Source organism: Pundamilia nyererei, unplaced genomic scaffold (genome assembly GCF_000239375.1).
Source record: "Pundamilia nyererei isolate P.nyererei 1_Seehausen unplaced genomic scaffold, PunNye1.0 scaffold00004, whole genome shotgun sequence".
NCBI lineage: Eukaryota > Metazoa > Chordata > Actinopteri > Cichliformes > Cichlidae > Pundamilia > Pundamilia nyererei.
Genome location: NW_005187405.1, coordinates 1,722,278 through 1,734,359, shown reverse-complemented (window position 1 = coordinate 1,734,359; position 12,082 = coordinate 1,722,278). Strand labels below are relative to the sequence as shown.

The 12,082-nt window shown below is 41.2% G+C and overlaps 2 protein-coding genes across 2 annotated transcripts in view; one reads left to right on the top strand and one right to left on the bottom strand.

Moving 5' to 3' along the window:
* nmnat3 (nicotinamide nucleotide adenylyltransferase 3) overlaps positions 1 to 9,020 on the bottom strand; it is a 17,585-nt gene extending 8,565 nt beyond the window's left edge. The window contains exons 1-4 of the mRNA XM_005721088.1: positions 8,919 to 9,020; positions 5,773 to 5,918; positions 3,390 to 3,573; positions 1,417 to 1,478 (exon numbers count right to left, since the gene is read on the bottom strand). Of these exons, the coding sequence (XP_005721145.1) occupies positions 1,417 to 1,478; positions 3,390 to 3,573; positions 5,773 to 5,884 (358 nt within the window). The 5' untranslated portion in view covers positions 5,885 to 5,918; positions 8,919 to 9,020. The remainder of the gene's footprint in view (positions 1 to 1,416; positions 1,479 to 3,389; positions 3,574 to 5,772; positions 5,919 to 8,918) is intronic.
* A 2,085-nt stretch (positions 9,021 to 11,105) lies between these two features.
* Positions 11,106 to 12,082, top strand: part of LOC102198559 (calsyntenin-2-like) — a 147,972-nt gene continuing 146,995 nt past the window's right edge. Inside the window, exon 1 of the mRNA XM_005721087.1 lies at positions 11,106 to 11,313. Within this exon, the coding sequence (XP_005721144.1) occupies positions 11,241 to 11,313 (73 nt within the window). The 5' untranslated portion in view covers positions 11,106 to 11,240. The remainder of the gene's footprint in view (positions 11,314 to 12,082) is intronic.

Genomic DNA, 12,082 nt, shown 5'->3' with positions numbered 1-12,082 from the left:
TTTTTTTGTATCGAAAAAATATCGAACCGTGACACCAAAGTATCGAACCGAACCGAACCGTGAATTTTGTGTATCGTTGCACCCCTAATAGATATATAGATAGATAGATAGATCGATCGATCTCCATTTCTAGTAGCAAAGTCAGCATACTAACAGACTGACAATAAAAAATTCAACATCTTCATGTTTAACAGAAGATCACAAAGCCCAGCTGATGCAGAGGGCTGACATGAATGTTTCACTCTTCAAAAATACTACAAGTTTCACTTTGAGCTGACGGTGGAAGAGTCTACGAATCATTAATACTACAGCAACACTAGTGAAAACAGTAGTGGGAGAATGCAGCATGGCCAGATTTATTGCAGTTAGGTGCAATGAACTTGTGATCTTGGTTGCCCCGAAGACGAGGACCAGGTCTGCAACTACTCAGTCTACTGCCATCTTTCAAAGCAACTTTGGTCCGTCAAGACGGCAATAAAACAGCAATAAGACTGCTATCTGTTTGTAACTGGATGGGCCCAAGTTCACAATTAGATGCAATCTATTTTGACAATTTGGCAGTTAACTGTGATAAATCGCCAAAAATCACCAATCCGCATACACAAAAAATCCAATTAAACACAAATTCATTTAGAAAAGTCTTGAATGAAGGAGCAATAGTAGCTTTCTCACATGCAAGGACTTAATCGATCTGAACCCCACCCCAGTTGCTGCCCGATGGCAATCTAACTGCAAAATGACATAGGAAAATAACCACAATACAACCATCAAGTCGAGTCCCCTATTGCGAAGAGTGTTGCAGACAAGTCGTACTCATTGATGTAGACTAAATTACGTGGTAATATATGCAAATGCTTCACAGTCTGTCTGAGAGTGACAACACTTAGTCCAAATGGGACCTCACTGTCTGGAGAACAGGCTGCCTCCCACCAGGTGACCCATGCAAATGTATTGGAACTGAAAGTAGTCTACCAGAGGTTGAAGAGGTTGCATGCTCAACCTACGGGGAACACGTTATGTTGGTTTTATGGTCCCACAAATGTGTTAGTCCACACACAAGATTTCAGTCGGAAAGAGGGGGGGAAGAGATCTGAGATGCGCTCCTGTGCAGTCCTCCAAGACCTCGACTGTGCACCTGCTCTTCTCTGCAGCTGGTTGACTGACCAACAACAGCACAAACAAGAGTCGTACCACATACTTGACTTGGGCAGCCATGCTGGCCCATAAAAACAGCTTTTTCTCATGCTATTTTCACTGTAGAGTGAGGAGCCATAAAGGGACAAGATTTCATTTTCTGCGGCTGTCTTTAAAATATGCATGTTTTGTGATAATAAAAACATCATATAAATACCTCTAAAAATCCTGATAACACTCTGTAGTCAAGAGTTTCTAAGCTGAACAAAAAGAGACTCTTACCCGAGTTGTTGTGCATTCCCACGCTCCGCTCATACTCCTTTAGAATACGCCCGTAATGATACCTGACAACCAAAGGAAAAAAAGAAAAGAAAAGATACTGATACTTTGTTTTTTAAACAGTTATGTGGTAATACATGCAGTTTTCTTTCATTTGTGTTTGTGAATCCAACCATTTCCTCTTTGTCCTCAGTTTTTCTGTTGTTTTATTCATGTGCAGTGCATCATTCCTGCTTTGTGCAGTAACTTACTGTTCATGCATGTGCTGAGGTAATCCACTGTTCAGTCTAAACATGTCAATAAAGCTTTACTGAAGCGATTAGAAAAAGGAAAAATAGCCACGACTTATAGAAAAGCCTTTAAAAGAGATGAAAATCTTCACTGTTTTCAAAGCTTCTTAAAGTTGTTCTGTATGTAAAAGTGTGTGCGTGTGTGTGTGCGTTGAATAATGTGTGACGTGGCCTGCTCACAGACTCATAACAACAGTCCACTTCATGGCTTGATCAGCAAACATGGCTTACAGCAAGAATGAGACACAACTGGGCGTGTGCGTATAAGTGTCAGGTGTGGTCAGAAGTTACTATCCACTCATTGTGGGCATGGATTTCATGGTAATTTGGAGCTTTTAATAATTCCTCTGAACTGTTCTTTTACCAGGGTGGAACGATTGTACACCATACTTCTTTAATCACTTAAAAAACACAAGAACTGGGTCCACAACTCTGAATTTTCTCTAGTCTACAAAAAGTCAAAATTATACACACAGGCTCAAATATATACATACAGTACATTTAATAAAGGCTTTGCAGTGTCTATTAACTTGACAAGGGCTATTAACTTCTCGTTGGTCATCACGATTGACTAAAACTGGTTTCTAGTTACAAACATAATGGGATTTATTGATTAACTAATTAATTTACTAATTTGATTAACCAATACTCAGAACAATTGGAAATTCCAATGAATTCAGTGAAGATTGATGAAAGAGAGTTGTAGATTTACACAAGTTGAGAAGGTCTCTAGGAGTCATTTCTACATAAATGTAGATTCAAGAGCATCAGTTCAAACAACTGTACCCAAGTACAAGTTATTTAGGTGGAACAGCACTTTGCCAAAGTCTGGGAAAAGATCTGGACTGTCACCATCAGATAAGATTAAACTGGTTTGGATGACCAGCCTCAATCCTGGTCAAGAAGTTGCTCACACCTACGGTTGGCTAACGCCACCCCCCCTCCCCCATCCTAAATTGGATAAGCAGAAAAGAACAGATGGATGGATGGATGGATGGTTCTCTTGGGTCAAATAAATATGAAAATTCTGTCCAGTTAACTTATGTGTTAGTGAGCGAGCAAATACTCAGTGGGGCCTCTTTCCTATCCTTTCGCTCAGTGCAGCACCTCTCTTCAAACATATTCATCGCTCAGGCAGCCTTTTGCCACTAAACCGTTCCCAGTTGGCCAATGAATTTAACAGCCCGTGGTCCTAATTTCACCCCATGAAAAAAAACAGACCTGATATGGATCCAGTCTAGTCTAGCAGCCCCCAAGAGACTAAAACCATAAATTAGGTAGGAAACCTGGTGGCACTCTTACATAAACAGCACAAGCTTGCATGATAAAGGGCTCACAGAGGGTCAGCAAAGGACAGTGGATCCCTGCGAACTCTGCTGGTAAGACTAGGATGATCTGATCTTCTTGCACATTAAGAAGTTATTATGCAGTTATTATGACAGGAGATATATTATTTGACTGGAAATACACAACACAATGTTTCAACCAGTTCAATGTTTCTGATTAACCATCGAATTGCCAGGGACTTACTGACTGTGCATGTAATTGTCTGTGAGGTGTGTTCATAAAGGGTGACAGGAAAGAGAAAGAAAATTGTTTCAACCATTCACTTTCTTGCACAATATCGCAAGATTTTTTTAAAATTTTATTTTAAAACTAATCTCCGGCAGTAAAGATGGTTTATACCTCATAGTGACCACTGTCTCCGTCCAGTCTGGCTGCTGGCTCTCCCATTCATCAACTGTGACCCAGTTGGAGCTCTGAAGCGCCAGCTCTGCCATAGCAACACGATGCTTAGCCAGTACTAGGCCTTGCTTTCCATAGCTGTCACTCACTGGGGACACAATGCCACCCACCACTTGGTACTGGCCTGAGGGGAGAGAAGATTAACAGAGTTTAACTGGGTCACGACAGCGAAAAAGAAATGCAGCTGTCATGTATAACAGAGATAGTGGCGTTGATACAATTAATGGTTCATCAGATCTCACATTTGAGGACAAATAAGACAATTAATCTCTTTATAACGGAGTGAGAAAGGTGGGTGATCGTGACAAGGTGTCTCAAATCATACTATGTCATCAATTTTAGAAAAAGGTGTGTTTATTTAGCTGACAAAGTTGGAAACAATCAGACACAGGAGGAAAAACGTCTGCTGTGATTTCTGAATGTCAACCTCAAGCTAGTCAGCTGATGCCTTATAGGTAAGGGGGTCGAAGGGAAAACTGTAAGAGCATTAATGTTCCTGCATGTTGAAATGTTGCACTGTGTTCAGAGCATCTTTACGTTGTAAATGTCCTGAATTTATATAAGGACGCTGTGTCTCTGAAGCTGGGATTGTGTGGCAGAGCAGATCAGAACATAAAGCTTAGGGTGACTAAGCGTTTTCCACACAAGAGCCTCTAAATCACGGAGACGGCCATATATTAGCATTGTTTGTATGTTTGTATGGGATTCTTCGTACTGGGGTCTTAAAAGATGCAGCAATTGATTTTTTTTCCGGCCACTAGGGGGCAAAAGACCTCCACTGCCTGCTGAAAAAAAAAAAGAGCCTAATTTCGCTTGCGGCAGACACAGAGCACATTAGCATTCGTTTGGAGTTGTGTTTATGGCAACTTGACATAGGTATTCAGCTCTCTCTTCTCCAGCTAGTCTTAAAGTTTGCATGTCTGCTCTTTAGCGCTAGAAAGGTCGTAGGGAGTTTTATCAGGGATTGGTTGCCACGGCGGCAAGGAACAAGACAAATGACAGGGCGACACTCAATCAAACAGTAGATTTAAAGGCCACAAGTGATAAACAATGAGCTAGTTTAAAGAGCTCTGAAAAGTGGCATAGTTGGGTTGTAATACATCACATATATATAGTACCGTGCAAAAGTCTTGAGCCACCCCTCATTCCTTTATATTTTGCTAGGAAATTGTTTCAGGGATTTATTGAAATACATAGAATATACATGGAAATGCAGCATATGAGGCACAAACAGTTGGTACAAGTCTGATGAGCTTCAGAGTCAATGTTTCGTATGAACACTTTTATTCTTCAACACAGCCTGAACTCTCTTAGGCAGGTTTCTTTGTAATTTCTTTAAGGAGTCTTCAGGAATAGTTCTCCTGGTTTCCCGAAGAACTATAAGCTATTCTTTGGATTCTGACTGACTTTTGCTCTGTTTTCTGTCAAGATGATCCCACACTGCTTCAGTAACGTTGAGGTCCGGGCTCTGGGGAGGCCAATCCATGACTGATAGTGTTCCAACGTGTTTCTCTATGCAGGTATGCTTTTACTGATTTGCCGGTGATTTTTGGGAAAAAGAAACGAAGCGGTCGCCAATTAGACGCTATCCAGATGTTTATAATTCCATCAATTTTTACTTTTTGACAGTCACCCTTCTGCTGAGACCATTTCTGATGGGGCTTTATCATGAACAGTAGATGGATCAACTGAAGGGTCAGGTGCATCTCTCAGGTCCTGCTATACTTATTCCTTAAGGACACGATTTTCAGATACTGTTCATCTGCTGTAGTTTTTAGGCCTAACATGTGTGGGTCTGGGCTCCACTTGTCCAGTTTCCTCATATTTCCTCATATTTCTTAAGGACACCATACACACCATATGCCAACTTTACAGCTACTTGCTCTTTTGGGAACCACCTTGTTGCAAACATAGTATTTTAGGTCTGTCTAACAGTTACATTTGGCATTTTTTGTAGAATCAGTTAAGAAAATGAAAACAAATGATCTGTTTTGCAACAGGCTATTAACAACGTACCTAAAGGCACGTGAGTGGGTGGCTCTTGGGTGAAGAGGTTTAACAATCAAAAAACATTCCTCTGAAATTGGGCAGGTACAGGGACTGGACTGAGTGAGTGAAAAAGCAGTCAGTGTCCAAAGAAAAACTTTGAAAGTCCTTCAGAGAGGCTGGATAACTATTACTCATTGCTTGATTAGTTGTAACTACAAAGTCTATTAATCAGTGGGCTTTATGGAGGAGATCTTACAGAGGCTGGTTTTCTTTAAAGTCAAACGATACAGCGATACACAAATGATACGGGGACGTAGCGTTGTCTGTATCTGACCTGTGCTGTGCATGTGGTCTCTGGCCAACTCGAACAGCCTCATGTGCTGGTTGGTGATTGGATTAAACGAGCCGCAGGCTAACAAGACTAGTGGGACACGGCGGGCGGCCATCTTGGTTTAACCTCTCACACCGCAGTCAAAGAACCTTAGAGGAAAGTGAAACAGAGTAATAAGCCAGAGTCACGTGATGGGACAGAAGACGACGAGATTCAAGGAAGACAGCAATGAGAAACAGTCCTCTTCTGGAAACCTCTGCATGTAATATAAAAAGAGATTAACACCACACACACAGATGAGCACAGTCTAACCCCAGAGAAGAAAAAAATAAACTCCGGTTCCGATCTTCTAACAATTTGTCATTGGGACACCAAATCCACTTCCAGAAACACCGAAAAGAATAAAGGATGCGGTGTTTTTCTGAGGCTGAGCACCGGACGAAGTAAACGGCTACAGTGCAGTTTTGTTTTACTGTCCGTGTTTGTGTGTGTAAAGAGCCCAAAGGGAAATTAACACCAGCCACTGCTCAGCCAACTCACCACTCACTCTGCCAGGAATCCAGCCAACATTTATTTCACTTTAAATTAACTTTCTTGACCAAAGTTCAGTGAGTAGTTTATCTCAACATTTAGATCTAAAATGTTATTAGTTTGGGATTTCATTCTAATAGGCATCTGTGTGAAATTGCTCATAATTAGGAAATTAATTCTTAAGTAAAGGTCAAAAAATGGTTTTATGAGGTCATACTGAACTCAACCTTTGACAATGAAAAGAGTAATGACTCTATCCTTGATTGAGTGTTTGAAGCGCTTACATGAGTAGGATGAATGTACAAAGACAACAAAATGCCTCTGGCCACAGTTGTTGGCAGCATAGAAGCAAATAGCAATCCTTCTGGATTTTGGGCTTGCCTGATACCACAAAGGTATGCACCACTCTATTATCTGTGCCTACACAAAAACGCACCGTCAGTGATAACACTAAAATCCGTTTTTTGTTTTTTTTGCTTACCCAATTCAGGGTTGGGTTGGAGCCTTGACAGGCTGCCAGTTTGTTTCAGGGATACGCTCACATTCACATCTACACCTAATTTAGAATCACAGATTTCCTGAGCCCAGAGATTTCAAACATAAGGCCCGGTGGCCAAAGCCTCCAGCAGCTGTTCACAGGACGGCTTGAAGATGTGAAGCAGAGTGTGGATTTTTTACTTTTAGTAAGCAAGTCAGTAGAATGTATTATCTGTATCATCTTTTGCGACAAAGATCAAAGATCAAAAAAATACATAAAAATAAAAAAGCAAGTCTAAAAAGATGAGTTTTTAGTAGTTTCTTGAAGGCGATCACTGAGTCCATAGATCAGGTCAGAGGGAACGATTTCCATTGTCTAGGGGGCCACTGTAGCAAAATCTCCATCTCATTTAGTTTTCAGCCTTGTATGATGCACAATAACTAGGCCCTAATCACATGACCTCAGGGACCCACTGGGGATGAATGGGTGTAAATGTTTACTGATGTGAGCTGGTGCTTGTCCAGGAAGAGCTCTAAAAGTCAGAACCAGAATCTTAAAATATACTCTGAATTTAATGGGGTACAGTACAGCTGTTCAGCAACAGTGTGACTTGAGTACAAGTGAACAATGAATTACAGTAATCCAAATAAATCCATGAATAACAATCTCCAGTTCAGTGCAAACCAGAAAAGGCCAAACAGCAGCAGTCTGGATGAATCCTCCTGAGGTAGTACGGTCTCAGGCGCTGCGTATCCAAGCAGGGACATAGAAGAAAAATTCCTCTCCATGGAAACTCGCTAAACACAGGTAACCAGAAATGCTCAACGTCACTTATCAGCCAGTCCCTCACTTCCAAGAAAAGTCTTAGCTTCATCTGCTCTTCTCACTCTCCTCTTCTGTGGTCTGTGTGTACCCAGGAGGGCACCAATGAGGACGCCAAACGAGGCAGTAGGGGATATAAAATGCAAACACAGGAGGTTGAGGCACATCCTGTGTTTTATTTTTCCACTATCTACTATACAAATGCCTGTTTTTAAAATAGTGTGTCGATGGTTTAAAAAACAAACATTTTTTTCTGTAAAATAATATAAACTTTATATTTTATAACTACAGTACAGCCTGTGCAATGAGCTCCGTAATCACTCATCTGCCTGCTTTCCTAGGTGCTCGGCTGCTCTTCTATTCTTTACATCACTTCCACGCGACCTACCTCATACTCATCCTCACCTCACCCAAGTCACTCAGACACTCAGCCAAGCCTTCATCCTCATCTTCACCACAACCAGCATCTACACATCCGGTGTGTCCTATCCTAAATCGTGTCCTGCTAGGATTATTTTCTGCCATGCTGGGTCACCTGATTCTAATTGCAAATTAATGGCGAAACAAAATTATTTCTCTATTTCACTAAATCATGTTCAATTCTTCTAAATGTTCTCTCCTTACTGCGCTTATATTAAGACATGTCAGGGATTGTTTAGCTTGTTTAGATACGTTTAGTTAAACGTGCACCATATAAATTGATGTATTTAACTAGTAATTGTAATTTTGCGTATGAACAACAACCATGTTGAAAGAAAAAGAAGCTTTTGAAACAACTTCCTCTTTGCAGAAAGCTTTTAGTTTGGATGTGGACACTTACTACACCCTGCCTCACTCTGACAGAGTAATCAGACTCTTCTAGGTCATCTGGCAAATTCATTTTCACAGTTAGTACACTTGCACGCATTTCTACAATATCAACTTTAAATAAAGCTATGCAAGCAGGATCTCACACGCTCACTCCAACCCTAAAGTGTGTTTTTCTGTGAATACTCTACAAATCACATCTACTGGCAAGGCAAAATACGCCCTTTTTAAAATCTAAGTTTCTAATGATGTTTTTAAGGCAGAATAACGTATGTGTCATAGATTGTAACATAATGAAGTTAATGAAGTAAGTTAAAACGCCATCAACATTTGAGGAAGCTGTGACAGTCCACCTTGACATTGAGCAGGCAGCTAACAGTCGCTAGCTTAGCGGACTAATAAACCAGGCGTAACGCGATTAATCAGTTAAAACAGAATAACAGCACAGTCAAGCAGGCGTGATACAATCCACACAGTGATTAAAGGCAGTAGCGATAGTTCGTTTCATTACCTTCTTTTCACATTGTTGACATTTGGCGAGTGTGTCACACTGATACCACTCCCCCTTTCCCGTGTTTGGAGAGGCGCTTGTTTGAAGGTTCCGCAGATAAAACCTAGCTGAAGTGCGACCCCTGGTGGATGAAGGTTACAGCGACGGAGCTCTCCGTGGTACTGAAGTACGTGCAAGATGTTAACAAGTCTTTGTAATTAAACGTAATAACGGTGCCTTTTCATTTATTAGATGCACATTAAAGAGCAGTGTTACTTTTTTTGCGCTCAGTGCTGCTGCATCTGTGGGCAATGACGGCATCTTCCCAGAACACCTTACAATTAGAAGCTGACCTTTACAGCAGTGCAGCATCAAACACCTATGAGCTCCAGGTAACCTTTCATTCTATTGTTGTAAACTGCTTGTCAGATGAAAGGGGAGAGCACTGTACAACACTAACTGACTGTCTGTAGAGCAACCTGCAACTGATTACAAAAATGGCCACAAATCCCTTTTCCAATAACTCTGCTTTGTAGCGGAGGTACGAGAATAACTTTAAAAGAATGTAAGCTTTCAAAGAAGTGACATGGCATTTAGCGAGCCATTGTTATATATCACTATAAAAATAGAGCAAGCCCTTTCCTGTGGGGACAACTGCACCAGTTCCATATAGGGAGCAGTGTGTGTCAGTTAAAACCAACAATGGAGGCTTTCAGATGTGTTCGTGTTCACACAAATGGATGGAAGTTATCACTGATCTTATATTTATTGCTGTTTGAGGTAAAAATTAAGATATCGCAGTGAGAATCCAGTCCCCTAATGAATGAAACTGTTTTCTTTCAGTTACATGAATAATCTAGCAGTGATAAACTGTTGATAAACTATTGAACAGTTTATCACTGCTAGATTATGCCATGACTGCTCATAAACGGGAAAAAAGGAAATTAATCCAACCTACTTTGTGTGAAACATTAAGATTAAAATGAGTATTTGTCAATAACACAAGAAGCAGTCTTTTAGTGATGCCACAGTGATTTTCTCCCTTTCCCTATACTAAATAATTGCTGACCTGATGGCTTCACTGCAATTAGAAAGACAGCCTGCGCACCATCTTTCCCCTTGTCACTGCTCCGCTGTGACTTAGCTCCCATTAGCCATGGAAACAGCCAGTCAGGAGCATGTGTGTGTAAGTAATTGCATGTGCATGTAAATGTGGCCCTTCTTGGACTTGTATGCGTGTGTTTTCTGTCTTTGTTATCCTCTTAACTCTCCTGAGGTCTGCCTTCTCTCTCTTGCTCCCTCTAATCCCCAGAACACACACCCACACCCAGCAGAAGAGGAAGCAGGAATATATGTGTGTGTGTGTGTGTGTGTGGGGGGGGGGTAATTGAAGAACATGTGGTCCTCGCAGAAAACCAGTGATTCTGCCACGGGGTGGAAAGTGAAAGACTCAAATCTGTGAGGGGGAGTATAGCTGTGCTCTTCAGAGGCTCTTGTTAGGAGGATACAGCTGGAAAAACATCTCACTGTGGCAGCTGCTTCATTCGATTATAGCTCTAAGAAAATGCACTTTACTTCTTAATTAACATACATTTCCCAGATGCAGCATATCTAAGATAACTGAGATGATTAAGGGAGGGTAACTGCTAATGACCTCACTCAAAGATGCTCGTGGTTGCTCACTAATCTAAACACTTAAATGGTCAGCAGCAAGGTGTGGCAACTGAAACTCCAGTGAGCCTGGAAACATGATGTTACATTTACATTGCATTAGTCACTGGCAGATTGCTCCAGGTGTTTCATTATCAATCCTCACCCCGTCTTGACACTAAAATACTAACACATTGACACTCTTCTCAGACAGATCCTCCCTGCATCCCTCCCTTCACATCTCCTGCTCCTTCTCTCTGAGAAACATTTTGTTTTGTCAAGTTTGTCAAATAAAAGCCAAACTGGGTTTTTTTTCAACATAAAAGCGTGCAATTTTTCAAAATTTTCGCAAATCTATTTTTAGATCCGTGCAATAAAGGAAATGTTGTCTAAAAAAGATTTTCTACTCCATGTAATTACAATGGTGTTGTAGTATTTGAAATGCTTCAACCTTTACAGTCGGTTGCTTTATTTTATTTTGAAAAGAAACTCCCGGAAGTGTTGGTGCGTTGACGCTATTTAAACGCCAGCCTCTCTCTCCCTCTTTGCTTACATTAACACTGACTGTCTCTCGACCTGCCGACTATCTGTCGCGCGGCCGGCCAGCTGAGAACATCCACGCGCTCGGGAGGTGAGCGAGGATATTTGGAAGAGGACAGGACGCAGAGACATCTCCTTCACGGCTCGACAAACATGCACACACTCGGGGTCCCATTTCTGCTGTTTTGGCTTATCTGGGGCCACTCCTGCGCGCTCGGTGGAAAAGGTAGGAACAAAAAGGAAAAAAAAAATTAGAAAGCGTGAGAAAAAAACTTGGTTTCGAAAATCTTTGCCCTCTTTTTTGCGTTTGAGTTGCACAAGTTTGCAATGCGAGCGACAGCCGTCCGTCGAAGAACTTCGCAGTGTTCTTCGCATGAATTATTGGCCAGTGGTTAGCTGAGGTTTCCTGTCTTGGCTGTCAGTTACTGTGGCAGGTGTTCAGTTAATTGGAAGTTTCCAGCGTTGAGTAATTTAAAAGAGAAATGTGTTTACATGAAACCACAACGTTAGCATCAGGGGGTCACTTATGATAATTTAAATTTATGGCTAATGAATTTGCCTAATCGTTTGCTTTTATAACTCTTCAAATGTGTGTTTTTGTACAAACAAAGCCTTAACATTCATTCAATTTTTCATTCTAAAAGAACATTTAATCTAAAAAATGTTTATTATTGTGTTGTATCAGACATGACTTCAGTTACATTTTACAGATGTTTGCATGCTGTTGAACTGGTCTTCACATAACCTCCTCTGTTCTCAACAACTGTACTTGGCCTGGATGCCTTTGAAATGCAGGACAAACATGACATTTATGGCAGTTATGTTTTTGGTCATGATTGGTTGGTTGGCCAGTGATCTGAAGATGATTTCTGTCTACAATTATCGATCAGTGCTCAGGGAGGGCAGCCATGGTTGGGATGCTGTATTCCATCACGTCTTCACCCTGTGATACTCACATCTTTCTCCATCTCTCTTTCTCCGGCTCTCTCCCTCTC